We start from the raw sequence: 16,987 nt of genomic DNA, 5'->3' as shown, positions 1-16,987 counted from the left end.
TCCTTCTTTCTTTTTGCCGATTGTGGGGCCTGAACTCTGGGCCTGGGCGCTGTCCCTCAACTCTTTAGCTCCAGGCTAGCGCTCTACCGCTTGAGCCACAGCACCACTTCTGGCTTTTTCTGCTTATGTGGTGCTGAGGAATCGAACCCAGGGCCTCATGCATGCAAGGCAAGCACTCTATCACTGAGCCACTTTCCCAGCCCCGAAATACCATGGAAATCTTTTTTTTCTGGTTGTAAGGCTTGAACTTTGGGCCTGGGTGCTGTCTCTTAGCTCTTCAGCTCAAGGCTAGCGCTCTGCTACTTGAGCCACAGTGCCATTTCCTATCTGCTTTTTCAATAGCAATTTTTGAACTATCCGCTTACCTTTAAACCTTTAGATTTTTAAAAAAATAGTTATCTCCCAGTTTGGGGATTTTTTTTTTTTTCTTTTCTTTGCTGGTCCTGGGGCTTGAACTCAGAGTCTGAACACTGTCCCTGAGCTTTTTTTTTTTGGTTGGTCGTGGGCTTGAACTCTGGGCTTGGGCACTGTCCCTTAGCTCTTCAGCTCAAGGCGAGCGCTCTACCACTTGAGCTACAGCGCCACTTCCGGTTTTCTAGTGGTTTTATTGGAGATAGGAGTCTCACGGTCTTTCCTGCCTGCCTGGCTTTGAACGTTGATCCCCAGATCTCTGCCTCCTGAATAGCTAGGATTACAGGGGTGAGCCACCGGTGCCCGGCTTCCTTGAGCCTTTTTTGTTCAAGGCTAGCTCTCTACCACTGATCCACAGCGCCCCTTCTGGCTTTTTCTGAGTAGTTTATTGGAGATAGGAGTCTCACAGGCTTTCCTGCTTGGGCAGGCTTTGAACCACAATCCTCAGATCTCAGCCTTTTTAGTAGCTAGGATTACAGGCATGAACTACTGGCATCTGGCCAGTTTTGGAATTTTGAAAAAGACATTCCAATGTTTTTAAACTCATCTGTTATTAGAAAAAAATTAGCTACATCTTTTAAATCTATACCTGGATCCCCAGGGAAATATGAATGTCTCACCAGGGCTATATTTTTATAAATTTCTAGAGACATTTTATTGCATTTATTGTACAGGAACATATCTGTGCAATATTGCAAACTGAGTCCAGATTTGCTACAGCTATCTTTGAAGCTATTCTCCAGCCATCCCTTCTTTCATCCCCTTCTTCCCACATTTTACAATAATGCACAATAACGCCACCATTTCCTTTAATTAACTGGCTAACACATATTTCCTGTTCCCATGAGTATTTGATACTGTTGAGAATCAACTGGGCACCAATGGCTCACACTTGTAATCCTAGCTACTTAGGAGGCTTATAATCCTAGGAGGCTGAGATCTGAGGATTGTAATTGAAAGCCAGCCTGGACAAATGGTTGAGATTCTTATTTCTAGTTCACCAGCAAAAAAGCCAGAACTGTTCTGTGACTCCAGTGGTAGTGCTCCAGTCATGAGGGAAAAACCAAGTAACAGTAGGAGGCGCAGAGTTCAAGTACTGACACATAAAAAAACCCTAAAAAACAAAACCTGAGAACTATGTGCGCATGGTGTCTCAAACCTATAACCTGGCTATTTGGAAGCAGGCATCCTGAGATTGGAGCCATCCTAATTTAGGGCAACTTAAGCAAATTAATTAATAATTCTGAGTTTCCATTTTAACCAGTGGCTGCATGTGGCAGCTTGTACCTGTCTTCCCAGCTGTGAGGGAAGCCTAACACCTGAGTGTAGGGAAGCGCAAGTGGGAGGATTTCAGGCCGGGCTGTTAAGGAGGCATAAAGTGAGACTTTACCTCAAAAATAGCACCAAACAACGGGCTGGCCAAATGACTGTAGTGCAAGGCCCTGAGTCTAAATCCAGATAACACACACACACACACACACACACACACACACACACGAAATTAATAACCATTTATATTGTGATCTGTGTTTGCCATGCTCAACAAATCCACTCAATCATGCTTATAGTAGACATTTTCATTTGCATATTTTTTACCATAAAATATTTTCTCTGCCTGTTCCATGCTGACTTAAGAAGTCTTCACTCTGAATTGTAATTTTCTTTCTTTTTTTTTTTTTTGGTCCGGTCATGGGGCCTGAACTCTGGGCCTGGGCACTATCCCTCAGCTCTTCAGCTCAAGGCTAGCGCTCTACCACTTGAGCCACAGCGCCACTTCTGGCTTTTTTCTTTTTGCTTATGTGGTGCTGAGGAATCAAACCCAGGGCCTCAGGCATGCAAGGCAAGCGCTTTAACCAGTGAGCCACCTTCCCAGCCCTGAATTGTAATTTTCTTAATGACATCCTTTAAATGGAGACATTTGTATTTATATGCTTTTTTTGCCTTTTTTTTTTTTTTTTTTTGGGTCGGTCGTGGTGCTTGAACTCTGGGCCTGGGCACTGTCCCTCAGCTCTTCAGCTCAAGGCGAGTGCTCTACCACTTGAGCTACAGCGCCACTTCCGGTTTTCTGGTGGTTTATTGGATATAGGAGTCTCACGGTCTCTCCTGCCCGGGCTGGCTTTGAACCGCGATCCTCAGATCTCAGCCTCCTGAGTAGCTAGGATTACAGGCGAGAGCCACCAGCGCCCGGCTGCCTTTTTTTTTTTTTTAATTTAAATTTTATTATTTTTTTTTTGGTGTGGTCGTGGGGCCTGAACTCTGAGCCTGGGCGCTGCCCCTCAGCTCTTCAGCTCAAGGCTAGCGCTCTACCACTTGAGCCACAGCACCACTTCCGGCTTTTTTCTTTTTGCTTATGTGGTTCTGAGGAATCGAACGCAGGGCCTCAGGCATGCAAGGCAAGCGCTCTACCACTGAGCCACCTTCCCAGCCCCCCCTTTTTTTTTTTTTGCTGTCCCTGAGTCTCTTTGTGTTCAAGGCTAGTCCTCTACCACTTGAGACACAGTGCCACTTCCAGCCTTTTCTGAGTGTTTTATTGGAGATAAGAGTCTTATGTACTTTTCTGCTCAGCTGGCTTCAAACCATGATCCTCACATCTCAGCCTCCTGAATAGCTACAATTATAGGAGTGAGCCACCAGTGCCTGGCTATAGTACTTTTTTCTTTTAAACACTATGTACACAATTTTCCTGCAGTTTTGAGTATAACATGTGCTGTCCATGTCAAAAGAGACTAGGGATGCTGGGGTTGGATTTTAGGATATGAACAGAATGTATAAACTACTTTACATAATTGGGTTTGGGTTTGAAAGCTTAGGCTGAAGGAATGTTTTATTGACCAGAGTCTTTCAAGGCTTGAGTATAGCTGGTGAGTAGAGAGGTTCTGGTGAGACCCAGCATAATAGTAAACTTTGCTTTGTAACTTTGTTATATCTTCTAAATGTGTGGACTTGGAATGGATTTCCATTATAAGCTGGACTCAGATCAGCAACTTGTTTTTTCTTTCCAAGGTTAGCAAAACGGGAGAAGAAAGGGTACCCAAGATTATTTGGAATGTAAAATTTAATACAAGCCAGGTGCTGGTGGCTGTAATCCTAGCTACTTAGGAGGCTGAGATCTGAGGATCATGGTTCAAAGCCAGCCTAGGCAAGCAAGTCTGTGAGACTCTTATCTCCAATTAATCACAGAAAAAGCCAGAAGTAGCACTGTGGCTCAAGTGGTAGAGAGCTAGCCTGAGCTGAAGAGCTGAGGGACAGCGCCTAGGCCCAGAATTTAAGCCTCATGACCGAACCCCGCCTCCCCCCCCCCCCCCGCAAAAAAAAAAAAGAAATACAATATTTGCCTTTATTGAGCAAGGTAGAAAGGCAATCAGAGAGAAAGATAGGTAAATGCTGAAACAATTCAAAATATACCCTTGAGTTAAAAGGCTGAAGTTTGCTTGTCTGAGCTGATATGTCAGTCATCTCTGAGAATGTTTGAAGTAACATAGTAAAGTTTGAAGGGGTATAACTGGGTGGTAGACTACTAGCCTGGATTCCATTCCTCACCCTGCTAAATAAATAAAGTAGTAGTATTCAACTGCATTCAGCTTAGAAGGATCAGATGATTAAACTTCTCTTCTTCCACCCTGCCCCCGCCTTTTTTTTTTTTTTTTTGAATGTGTTAGAGTGGTTTGAGAAAGGAGTAGTAATCAAAGGTAACTGAGTTAATCAACTTTGGGGGGTCATAGGGAAGATGGTTAACTGTTATACAGTCACGGGCATTTCCAGACTAAGTATTAAATACTGAATCTTTTTTTGAGAATTTCTTGTATAAATAAAACTTTATCTTTAGTTCTCTTTTAGACCATGGCAACTTATCTGGAGTTCATTCAGCAGAATGAAGAACGTGATGGTGTGCGCTTCAGCTGGAATGTGTGGCCTTCCAGCCGTCTTGAGGCCACAAGAATGGTTGTCCCCCTGGCTTGTCTCCTCACTCCATTAAAAGAGCGTGCGGACCTGCCTCCAGTACAGTATGAACCTGTGCTTTGCAGCAGGCCAACTTGCAAGGCTGTTCTCAATCCTCTTTGGTATGAATTCTTTTAAAAACTGGTCCAAAGACAAAAACAAAATTAATCACATCTTTATGTGATTCTTGTGAAAGTAATTTAACTCGGAACGTTGTTAAATTTAGATGCTGAGATTCTTTGGTAATGAATGCTCATAGAAATCTCCATGGGAAAAAAAAAAAAAGGAAGAAAGAAATCTCCATGGCCTAGGTGGGTATGGGTGGCTTAAACCTGCCATTCTAGCCACTTGGGAGGTTGAAGTTGGGAGGATTGAAGTTTGAAGCCAACCCAGGCAGAAAAGTTTGAGAGCTCTCTTCTCAATTGAGAAGTGGCCTGTACCTGTTATCCTCTTTACAGTGGGAAGCTTCATGTAGATAGAGAGAAGACTAGATGCTTCCCTGGGTAGGATTTGAGTGTCTGTCTCAGAAATAATCACTGCCAAAAAAGAGCTAGAAGTAGGCTCAGTGGTAGAGCCCAACTTGGCAAGAGCCAGGCTTTGAATACAAACCCCAGTAATGAGAAAGAAAAAAAAGAGAAATCTCCTTGGCCTGATACACAGATAAAATTGAAATCTTAGAATCTTATTGAGAGGGTAGAAAGGAGGATTTGGAAATCCCTTTTTTTTTGGTCCCAGTTCTGGAGTTTGAACTTAGGGCATTGTCCATGTGCTCAAGGCTAGTACTATACCACCTGAGCCATAGCTCCACTTCTGGCTCTTTAGTGGTTAATTGGAAATAAGAGGCTCATGGACTTTTCTGCCTGGGCTGGCTTTAGACTGTGATCCTTAGCTCTCAGCCTCATGAGTAGCAGTATTACAGGCATGAGCCACTGGGGCCTGGCCTGGGAGAAGTTTTAAACAAGTACAAAGTGTCATAAAATTTTTATATGAGGGACTGGGAAGGTAGCTCAGTGGTAGAGTGCATGCCTTGCAAGCATGAGCCCCTGGGTTCAATTCCTCAGCACCATATAAACAGAAAAAGCCGGAAGTGGCGCTGTAGCTCAAGTGGTAGAGCTCTGGCCTTGAGCTGAAGAGCTGAGGGACAGTGGCCAGACCCAGAGTTCAGGCCCCATGACTGGCAAAAAAAATAAATAAATAAAATAAAAATTTTATATGAGGGGCTGGGAAAGTAGCTCAGTGGTAGAGTGCTTGCCTTGCATGCATGAGGCTCTGGGTTTGATTCCTCAGGACTATATAAGCAGAAAAAGCTGGAAGTGGTGCTGTGGCGCAAGTGGTAGAGCGCCAGCCTTGAGCTGAAGAACTGAGGGACAGTGCCCAGGCCCAGAGTTCAGGCCCTATAACCGACAGAAAAAAAAATTTGTATGAGAAAACATTTTTTCATCTTCTTTGCTTTTATTTTTTGTAACTGTTTAAAATGCTGCTGCTCTAGTTTTAAAATGGTAGCCACTAGTTGCTAATTTTTCCTTAAATCAGGGTTTGAACTCAGGGCTTCACACTTGCTCACCGATTGGCACTCAACCACTTGAGTCATGCCCACTTTTTGCTGGTTGTTTTGGAAATAAAGTCTCACAAATAATTGTGCTAAGGCTGGCTTTGAACTGTGATCCTATTGATCTCAGCTTCCTAATAGCTGTAATTACAGCAGTACTTCGGTTGCTTATTTATTTTCTAAAATGTAGAAAGCAGAAAAAGGTGACAGAAGCATTATATTGAATCAAGTCTCAGAAGTGTATCTACCCAAACACATACCTTCAAATGTCAACTTTTTTTTTTTTAACTGAGCCAAGTAAGGGAAAAGGCTTAAGAGGTTTTTCACATATGTGAAATGTCCTTTTATTATTGAAATTTAGTATTTTTACATAGCTGAACCAATAAGAAATTGTTCAAAAGGAAATAACATTTAATTTGTGAGAATCACATTTTAAAAAATCTAGGAAACTGGAAAAAACAAAAACTGATTTACTGATTCTTCATTGCAACTGTTTGAGGGAAACTTGTGATGTACTTAATGACCAGAATTCTACCTTCAGTGAAGTTTTACAAAACTTTATGTATTCATGTTCACACTTATAAATATATGCCTATGTAAAGTATTGAACTTGAAATTTACAGTTGAATGTTTTCTGGCTTAAAAATGGCACCTCGTTGAGATGTTTATCTTTTTTACAGTCAGGTTGATTTTCGAGCAAAACTTTGGGCTTGTAATTTCTGTTTCCAAAGAAATCAGGTATGTGAATTATTTCTAAATATTGTAGCTGTTCTACTCTGAAAAAATTATGTGATTTTGAACTAATAGCTAGACTGGCAATCAGCAGTTTTTGGTAAACACAAGAAAATAGCTTTTGTTAAGCACAGTGTTGAATATTGAACATTTGTGAATTTTCTGTTGAATGATTTTATTATGGAGTCTTTCTCATTTACTGTGGAAGGGACACAGAATTCTTTGTAGTTTTCTGTAGGAAGTGAATCTGTTACTGTAAGAAAATAAATCATTTCACTTGACTTCAGTGAATTGAATGGTAAATTGAACAAGATATTTGAATTGAATATTCTAATTAGGTTGTGAACTGAATTTTCATTTTTCTCTCTAACTTTGAAATCCACATATGAGCTGCTTTTGATATAAAAAAAATTAAAACTGTCAAAAGCTCACAAATGACAAAAGAGATCTCTTTTTGCATCTCTCCCTCACCCCTCCCTCACCCCTCCCTCCTCTTACTTTCTCCTCTTTCCCTTCTTTTCCTTTCTTTTTTTTTTCCTCCCTCTTTTTTTAAAAAAAGAGTTAACTTTGAACTCAGGAGCTTTTTTTTTTGGTTGCTCGTGGGCCTGAACTCTGGGCCTGGGCGCTGTCCCTCAGCTCTTCAGCTCTAGGCTAGCTAGTGCTCTACCACTTGAGCCACAGTGCCACTTCCGGCCTTTTCTGCTTATGTGGTGCTGAGGAATCGAACCCAGAGCCTGATGCATGAAAGGCAAGCACTCTACCACTGAGCCACCTTCCCAGCCCAAACTCCGGACCTTTTGCCTACTAAGTCGTATGTACTTTCTCTCCAATAGATACCTTTGTCCAAAACTTTTCTTTAAAATTCATTGTTTGACAAAAGTGTTTTAAGACTGGATTTCCTTGTCCTTGTATAATGTATTTACCAAAAGTCACTGAACTGTACGTTAAAAATGGATAAATTTTATGGTACAGAAGCTTTATCTAAAGAAAGCTGTTGTAGAGAACATAGCACAGTTGTTCTGATAGCTCTTAAGCTATTGATAACTTGCATTATTCATGTATTTGATCATAATTATGATTTATTTCATCTTCACATCTAGCACATAATAAACCCAGTAATGAAAAGAGAAGTAATATAGGTTTAGAAACTATAAACGGTTTCTCTTCAGGAATATCTCCTTGAGTTGCTAGGGTGCAGCTCAATGATAGAATGCATGCTTAACATGTGTGAGGCTCTGGGTTCAACCATAGGAAACATTTACCTAAATGAAGATCCAGAAGTATATATAAATCTTAAAAACATTTTTGTGCCTTGTTCAGCCTTGAAATCTACTAATATAATTCATTATAAAATTATGAGTCAGGGTTGCATGCTAGTTGAGCCAGGACTTATAGGGCTACAGGCATGACTCAAGTGATAAAGCACCTGCCTAGCAAGCAAGAGGTCATGAATTCAAACCCCAAAACTGACCACCCCCACCGAAAAAAAAAATCCTTAAATTGTATATATGTAATCTCAACTGAAATTCTGAAAGGACATAGTCTAAGATGTTAACAGTAGCTGTTTCTAAGTAAGAGAATTTTGAGATCTTTTCATATTCTTATATTTTCATCAACTTTTCTATTACTTTATTAATAATGGCCAAAGTACTTCTAAATAAAGGCTCTAGTCTTCTACAAAATCTTTCACTGACGCCGGCACCAGTGGCTCACGCCTGTAATCCTAGTTACTCAGGAGGCTGAGATCTGAGGATCACAGTTCAAAGCCAGCTCAGGCAGAAAAATCTGTAAGACTTTTATCTCCAGTAAACCACCAGAAAACAAGTGGCACTGTAGCTCAAGTGGTAGAGTGCTAGCTTTGAGCTGAAGAGCTGAGGGACAGCACTCAAGCCCAGAGTTCAAGGCCCACGACCAACAACAACAAAAAAAAGCTATCACTGAGAAATATAAATCTAGGCCTTTAATTTGCAGAACAAAGCTTTTTTTAAATTGGTTTATATCATTCATATAGGAGTTATATGATTTCTGTTTGTGTGTTTTTAAACATATTAGGAGTTTGTGTGTGTATGTGTGTGTGTGCATGCACTTATATCATTAATATAGGAATTATATGATTTCTGTGTGTTTTGAGCATATTAGAAGTGTGTGTATGTGTGTGTGTACATGTGTACACATACATACGTATGTGTGTGCGTGCTAGTACTGGGTCTGAACTCAGGCTTTGGACACTGTCCCTTAGCTTTTTCACTCAAGGCTTGGTGCTCTGCCACTTGTGCCATAGTTCCATTTCTGGCTTTTTGGTGGTTAATTATGAAGATAGGGGTCTTATATACTGTTCAGTGGTGGTGGCTCACACCTGTAATCCTAGCTATTCATGAGGCTGAGATCTGAGGACCATGGTTCAAAGTTAGCCCTGGTGGGAAAGTCCATGAGATTCTGATCATCAATTCACCACCAAAAAGATAGAATTAAGCTATGACTCAAAGTGGCAGAGCATTAGCCTTAAGCACATAAAGCTCAGGGACAATGCTCTGGCCCTGAGATCAAGCCCCAGACCTGGCATTAAACAAACAAAAAAATCTACCTCAGCTACTTTTCTGCCAGGGCTGGCTTCAAACAGCAATCCTCAAATCTCAGCCTCCCGAGTAACTAGGATTAGTTACAGGTGTGAGGCCAATGATGCCTCACACCTTATGATGAGGCTGGCCTTAAAATTGAAACTTACTCTCTCTGCCTTCTGAAGTGCTGGAATTATAGGTATGTGGTACTACATCTGGCTTAGCATTTTTAGCATAACTTAAAAATATTTGTTTGTGGGGCTTGAACTCAGTACCTCATGTTCTTGCTTTGCTTTCTTGCTTGTGTGTGGCACTCTACCTTGAGCCACACCTCCAGTCTAGCATTTGGCTGGTTAATTGAATATGGAATCTCACAGACTTTTCTATCTGTGTTGGCTTTCAACCTTGATCCTCTAGGTGTAAGTCCTAAATAGTTAAGATTATAGGTGTGAGCCACTGGATTCTGCCTAAATATCTTTTTTTAAGTTATAAAATGATATGTAAGACAGAATTTGCAGTATTTAATATTCATTTTTTTGTGGTTTAATTACATATTTTATGTTTTCCAAATTAATACATGGTTGCTAAGCTTTTTTTTCTTGCTGGTTCTGGGGGTTGAACTCAAGGCTTAGGCACTGTCTGTGAGCAGCAGCAGCAGCAGCAGCTTCTTCTTCTTCTTCTTCTTCTTCTTCTTCTTCTTCTTCTTCTTCTTCTTCTTCTTCCTCTTCCTCTTCCTCTTCCTCTTCCTCTTCCTCTTCCTTTTCTTCCTCTTCCTCTTCTTCCTCTTCCTCTTCCTCTTCTTCTTCTTCTTCCTCTTCTTCCTCTTCTTCCTCTTCTTCTTCTTCTTCCTCTTCTTCTTCTTCTTCTTCTTCTTCTTCTTCTTCTTCTTCTTCTTCTTCTTCTTCTTCTTCTTCTTCTTCTTCTTCTTCTTCTTCTTCTTCTTTCTTTTCTTCTTTCTTTTCTTCTCCTTCTCCTTCTTTTTTAATGAAAAGGTTTAATTTCTTACTTTGCTGTAAACCTGTTGCTTCACTGTATAAAAATAGCACCAGCTGGGCGGGGAAGGTGGCTCAGTGGTAGAGTGCTTGCCTTGCATGCATGAGGCCCTAGGTTCTATTCCTCAGCACCATATAAGCAGAAAAAGCCAGAAGTGGTGCTGTAGCTCAAGTGGTAGAGCGCTAGCCTTGAGCTGAAGAGCTGAGGGACAGTGCCCAGGTCCAGAGTTCAGGCCCCGTGACCAGCAAAAATAAATAAATAAATAAAAATAGCACCAGCAAATGCAGTGCATTATAAAATGGTGCTAGAATTCTTTGTCAGAGGCTGTATGAGCTTCTTTTGCTCAAGGCTAGCACTCTACCACTTGAGCCACAGCTCTACTTAGAACTTTTTTATCTTTTGGTAGTTTTTTGGAGATAGAGTCTTATGGGTCTTTTCTGCCTGGGCTGTCTTTGAACTATGATCTTCAGATCCCAGCCTCCTGGGTAGTTAGGATTACAGGCATGATCCACTGGCACCTGGCTTAATTTTGAGACAAGTTCTCGTCATGTAGTCCAGGCTGGCCTTATACTTGTGATCTTCCAATCTTAACCTCCCTAGTATTTAGAGTGCAAGTGTGTGCTCCCAACACCCAGCTTGTCATTACTGTTTTTATAAATGGAAAGTATAATGTATAATACCAGTATCTTTCAGCCCTAATGAAATACTGTTTTCTTCAATTCAGTTTCCTCCAGCTTATGCAGGCATATCTGAAGTGAATCAGCCTGCTGAACTGATGCCCCAGTTTTCCACAATTGACTACATACTGCAGGTAACTTCTTTATCTTATATTTAGTCAACAGTGTTAATTGATTTCTCTACAGAGCCTTTGAGGTCTGAGACTCTTACTAAGGGTTTAGGAATTTAGAGTTGTATGGGCAGCAGATCCTAGATAAGAGGTTATGGTATATGTATGGTGTCTTCAGACTTGGATTTTGTTAGCAATCTTTTAGCTGACTTTACCATTGCCTGTTTGTATTGTGTTCTTAACTACAAGAGCACTTTTGAAGCATATATCATGTTACTTCTCTGTTATAAAACCTCTCCAATGGTGAAAATGATTTTCCTTTTCACCCAAAGCAAAAGACAGTCTTCAAGGTGGCTTAGTGGTAGAGTGCTTGCCTACCATGCATTAAACCCTGGGTTCTATTCCTCGGTACCACATAAACAGAAAAGGCCAGAAGTGGTGCTATGGCTCAAGTGGTAGCATGCTAGCCTTGCTCAAAAGAAGCTCAGAACAGTGCCCAGTCCCTTAGTTCAAGCCCTAGGACTGGTTTAAAAAAAAAGAAAGAAAAGAAAAGAAAAAAATAACCTGTAAGTACTACTCTGTCTTAATTTAGCCCCATGGGACTTTATGAGTCCTCCAGCATGCCCGGAGCATGTCTGCTTGAGGGCCTTTGCCTTAGCTTTTCCTCAAGCTGGAATTCTCTTTCTTCTGGATCCCACTTTAATGCTTGATCTTGCTCCCTGTCTCCACCTATGGCTGTTGCTGCCCCCCAACCTCCCTTAGAAAGTTTGCTTATTGGGGAAGGCAGGAATCTTTGTTCTGTTTACTGATGTATCCTGAGATGTGAATAATACCTGTCACAATGTGTATATCCAAAATAGTTGAATATGTTGTTGGATTTGAAGAGTTGGCTTTGAAGAGTTGGTAGGTTCTGATTGTTTTAATAGTCATTTAAGGAAGCAAGTAGAAATTTATATAGATCTTATCCCCTGGGAAATGTAGATAGAGACTTACTATTTTCATACCTAACTTGCTTTGAAAATTGTATACTGATCATTATGTTATTTTATTTTATTTTTGTCTAAAGCGTGGTGCTCGGTCCCCTCTGATATTTCTCTATGTGGTTGACACATGCCTGGAGGAAGATGACCTTCAAGCCCTCAAAGAGTCTTTGCAGATGTCCCTGAGTCTCCTTCCTCCAGATGCTCTGGTGGGTCTCATCACTTTTGGGAGAATGGTGCAGGTTCATGAACTAAGCTGTGAAGGAATCTCCAAAAGTTACGTCTTCCGAGGAACCAAGGATTTAACTGCAAAGCAAATTCAGGTTTGTATCTATTGCACAGAAAGAAGCAGGAGCAAAGACATTTCTTAAAAATTCCAGTAGTGGGGGCTGGGAAGTTGGCTCAGTGGTAGAGTGCTTGCCTTGCATGCCTGAGGCCCTGGGTTCAATTCCTCAGCACCACATAAGCAAAAAGAAAAAAGCCAGAAGTGACGCTGTGGCTCAAGTGGTAGAGCGCTAGCCTTGAGCTGAAGAGCTGAGGGACAGTGCCCAGGCCCTGGGTTCAGGCCCCACGACTGGACCCCCCCAAAAAAAAAAATTCCAGTAGTGGCGCTGTGGCTCAAGTGGTAGAGTGCTCACTTTGAGCAGAAGAGCTGAGGGACAGCGTCCAGACCCAGAGTTCAAGCCCCATGACTGACAAAAAACAAAACAAAACAAAACAAACAAAAAATCCAAGCTGGGTGCCACTGGCTCACACCTGTAATCCTAGCTACTCAGGAGGCTGAGATCTGAGGATTGCAGTTCAAAGCCATCCCAGGCAGGAGAGTCTGTGAAACTCTTATCTCCAATAAACTACTCAGAAAAAGCCAGAAGTGGTGCTATGGCTCAGGTTGTAGAGCACTAAACTTGAGCACAAAGAGGCTCAGGGACAGTGCCGAGGCTCTTGAGTTCAAGTCCCAGGACCAGTCAAAAAAATATTTTCAGTCATTAAATTTTAGTGTTATGGGAAATGAATCTTTCTATTTTTTTAGGATATGCTTGGCCTCACCAAACCAGCTATGCCTATACAGCAAGCAAGACCAGCTCAACCTCAGGAACACCCTTTTGTTTTCAGCAGGTGAGATACTGACAAGTAGTATTGTATGTGCTGTAGTGGGCTGTAGCTCAGCCCTTGGGAGTAAGAGAAGAACAGTATTAGAACTCTGGTTTCTTTCTTCCTTTTTTTTTTTTTTTTAATTGAGATTAGGTGATTACATAAATTTCACATATTTCACAGTGTTGTGGAATAGTGATAAGTAGATACTTAACCTTCTTAACCTACTTAAGTAGATAGTTAAACTTCACAAGGCAAATTGTTGTTATCATGGTCTATAAAGTTTGTGAATTCTATGAGCTTTGACAATACAATTATTTTTTTCCACATCAGGTGATATTTACATTTCTTTCCTTTTGCTTAGCTCTTCCCCTTTCTTTCTCATTCCTCCCTTCCCATCGCTGTCTTTGGGTTGCTTAGTTCATTTAGAACTCTGGTTTCTTATTATTAATGGAGAAAAAGAAATGAACATGTTTGTGAATAATATTTTTTTGGTTGTTTTTGTGCTTTTTGGAGATAGTCTTTGTATCTTAAGAACTGTCCATAAACTAGCAATCGTGTAATCCTAGCCTCCTGCATGCTAGGATTACAGGAATGAAATAACTCAGTTCATACTTTCATCTAGTAGGTTTGAAGATTATTGTACTCAATCATTCCCTTCCTCTTGATTGAACACACACATGGCTTCTTGATCCTTAAGTAAAACTGGAAAAACTGAACAGACTTCTTTGGAATACCCTCAAGTAGACCTCTGAGCAGATACTCACTGCATTCAACACATTGAATGCCCAGGGCCCCACCATGCTAGGCTTATAGAAGTCTCAGTAAAATGTATCCTCTGATATGCTGAGTGTAGTCTCTTACTCTGATAAGAAACCAGATGTTTCTTTTTCTTTTTTCTTTTTTTTTGGGTCCGGTCGTGGAGTCTGAACTCTGGGCCTGGGTGCTGTCCCTCAGCTCTTCAGCTCAAGGCTAGCGCTCTACCACTTGAGCCACAGCACCACTTCCGACTTTTTTCTTTTTGCTTATGTGGTGCTGAGGAATCGAACCCAGGGCCTCATGCATGCAAGGCAAGCGCTCTACTACTGAGCCACCTTTCCAGCCCGAAACCAGATGTTCTTTATTACTGCCAAGGATCAAGAGTCATACAAACTGAACTTTAAGAAAGATGAAAGCTGGGCACCAGTGGCTCATGCCTGTAATCCTAGCTACTCAGGAGACTGAGATCTGAGGATCCCGGTTCAAAGATAGCCTGGACAGGAACATCCGTGAAACTCTAACAAACCACTCAGAAAATCATAAGTGGGGGGCTGGGAAGGTGGCTCAGTGGTAGAGTGCTTGCCTTACATGCTTGAGACCCTGGGTTCAATTCCTAAGCACCACATAAGCAAAAAGAAAAAAGCCGGAAGTGGCGCTGTGGCTCAAGTGGTAGAGCGCTAGCCTTGAGCTGAAGAGCTGAAGGACAGCGCCCAGGCCCAGAGTTCAGGCCCCACGACTGGACCCCCCCCCCCAAAAAAAAGAAAAGAAAATCATAAGTGGTTCTGTGGCTCAAGTGATAAAGTGGTAGCCTTGAGCTGAAGAGCTCAGGGACAGTGCCCAGGCCCAGAGTTCAAGCTCCACGACCAACCCCCCCCACAAAAAGAAAGAAAGAAAGATGAAGAGAGCCAGGAATGTGGCTTAGTGGTAGAGTGCTTGCTTAGCATTCAAGAAGCCCTAGGTTTGATTCTTCAGTACCACATACACAGAAAAAGCTGGAAGTGGTGCTGTGGCTCAAGTGGTAGAGTGCTAACTTTGAGCAAAAGAAGCTCAGAGACAGTGCCAATGCCCAGAGTTCAAACCCCAGGATTGGGAAGAAAGAAAAGAAACAAGGAAGGAAGGAAGGAAGGAAGGAAGGAAGGAAGGAAGGAAGGAAGGAAGGAAGGAAGGAAGGAAGGAAGGAAAAAAGAAAAGAAGGGAAGATTGTCCATATAAATGGACTTAGGTGAACTGTGTTCATATTATAGGCATGACCTTAGGATCACTGGGCACTGTCCCTGAGTTTCTTTTGCTCAAGGCTAGCACTCTACCACTGGATACACAGCACCACTCCTGGCCTTTTCTGTTTATGTGGTACTAAGGAATCGAACCCAGGGTTGCATGCATGCTAGGTAAGCACTCTTCAACTAAGCCACATTTCCAGCCAGGATCACTTTTCTTAAATTAAGCTACTGTCTGCCCGCCCGCCCTTCACTCTTCTTTTTTTTGTGTGTGTGTGCTGGTTTTGGGGTTTGAACTTAGGGTCTAGGTACTATCCCTGAGCTTTTTTGCTCAAGGCACTAGTGTTTTATCACTCGAGACATAGCCTCACTTCCAGCCTTTTTTGGTGGTTAATTAAAGAGTCTCACAGTTTCCCCCTTGGGCTGGCTGTGAACTGAGATCCTCTGATCTCAGCTTCCTGGGTAGGTAGGATTATAGGCGTGAGCCACTGTTGCCTGATGATTTGTTTTTTTTCAACTTGATTTTCTCTCATGCTACATTTAAAAGTCACTAAGTATTAAGTTTTAAAATCTATGCTTCAATAAAAGTATTTTGAATTTCTTAATGTTTATACTTAGAGGTAATTTAGAAAAAAATGCTGCAGGCTTTTTCTATTTGGAATAATTATCTGAAGAGTAGTTAGCTATGCGGCACACGGGGTTGAAGACCGCGGTACTTTATTAAACCATGATTGATATGTCTATTTAAAATCATGCAGATTTTTGCAGCCTGTTCACAAGATTGACATGAACCTCACTGATCTTCTTGGGGAGCTGCAGAGGGACCCATGGCCAGTAACTCAGGGGAAGAGGCCTTTGCGATCCACTGGTGTTGCCTTGTCCATTGCTGTTGGCTTGTTGGAGGTAATTTGTAATTTACAGGGACCTCTCAGATTTTACAGACTTGTTCTTAGAAATTTTATTTCTTGCCTCTGTTTGGAACTCTTTTGTGGCATATGTCAACTGACTTGTATCAGGAAAGTTAAAGCAGTAGGAAGCACACACACTTCCCACTTTTTCTCACAGAGGGAGAGAATATGAGCTGCTTTTTATATTATCTGTATTCTGCAATATCATTAATAGTAAGCAGATAAAAAGGAGCTGGAAGTACAAGAGAATTCATATTTGGAGTATATTTATCCCGAAATGGAAACTACCTAAGGGATGGGGCTTTGTTCTTCTAAAATGCTATTTATTGTTTCAGGGCACTTTTCCAAACACAGGAGCCAGAATCATGCTATTTACTGGAGGTCCCCCAACCCAGGGACCTGGCATGGTGGTTGGAGATGAATTAAAGATTCCTATTCGTTCCTGGCATGACATTGAGAAAGACAATGCACGGTTCATGAAAAAGGCAACCAAAGTAGGTACTCCTGGATATGAGCTATCCAGTGCTAGTTTTAGAATTCTCTGGAGTGAAAGCTACTTTGTTGAGGCCATATGCTCTTGAAGATTGAGTCTTCCATAATATTATTGAATTATTGCCCCTGAGGCAGTAAAACGTTTGGGATTTGATAGCTAAATTCCTAATTTATTTGGATATTTTAAAGAATATGATCTCCATATTTCTTTATTTGATTGCTTCCTTTGGTATGTTAAAGCATACTTTGAGAATAAAGTTACTGTTTCCTAAAGTTAGTTTTTTTTCTCTCCACAGCACTATGAGATGCTTGCTAATAGAACTGCTGCAAATGGTCACTGTATTGATATTTATGCCTGTGCCCTTGATCAAACTGGACTTTTGGAGATGAAGTGTTGTCCAAATCTTACTGGGTATGTTGACAGTGAACACTTGGGAAATCTGAGTTATTTCAAGGAAAGAAATGAGTGATAGATTCCTAAGAATTGACAGGGCCAACCTAGGAGCTTTCATTGACTGCCTGGGGAGGGTATGTGGGTCTCTTGGAGGAAGAAGCAGTGATGAACAGGCA

At 41.4% G+C, this 16,987-nt stretch overlaps 1 protein-coding gene across 4 annotated transcripts in view; it reads left to right on the top strand.

The window, feature by feature from the left end:
* Sec23b (SEC23 homolog B, COPII coat complex component) overlaps nucleotides 1-16,987 on the top strand; it is a 40,215-nt gene that overhangs the window by 2,164 nt on the left and 21,064 nt on the right. For 2 of the 4 annotated variants that reach the window (XM_070006679.1, XM_070006680.1), the window contains exons 2-9: nucleotides 4,238-4,472; nucleotides 6,580-6,637; nucleotides 10,907-10,993; nucleotides 12,036-12,272; nucleotides 12,980-13,065; nucleotides 15,776-15,920; nucleotides 16,261-16,419; nucleotides 16,714-16,829. In XM_070006679.1, coding sequence (XP_069862780.1) covers nucleotides 4,252-4,472; nucleotides 6,580-6,637; nucleotides 10,907-10,993; nucleotides 12,036-12,272; nucleotides 12,980-13,065; nucleotides 15,776-15,920; nucleotides 16,261-16,419; nucleotides 16,714-16,829 — 1,109 coding nt within the window. In that variant the 5' untranslated portion in view covers nucleotides 4,238-4,251. Of the gene's footprint in view, nucleotides 1-4,237; nucleotides 4,473-4,576; nucleotides 4,662-6,579; nucleotides 6,638-10,906; nucleotides 10,994-12,035; nucleotides 12,273-12,979; nucleotides 13,066-15,775; nucleotides 15,921-16,260; nucleotides 16,420-16,713; nucleotides 16,830-16,987 lie in introns of those variants that run through there. The other 2 variants (XM_070006682.1, XM_070006681.1) reach the window with 2 other exon arrangements.

This window comes from Dipodomys merriami, unplaced genomic scaffold (assembly GCF_024711535.1).
Source record: "Dipodomys merriami isolate MVZ:Mamm:240054 unplaced genomic scaffold, mDipMer1.0.p SCAF_7, whole genome shotgun sequence".
Classification (NCBI taxonomy): Eukaryota; Metazoa; Chordata; class Mammalia; order Rodentia; family Heteromyidae; genus Dipodomys; species Dipodomys merriami.
The sequence above is the reverse complement of the archived record's forward strand: the minus strand, read 5'-3'. Positions and strand labels throughout refer to the sequence as shown.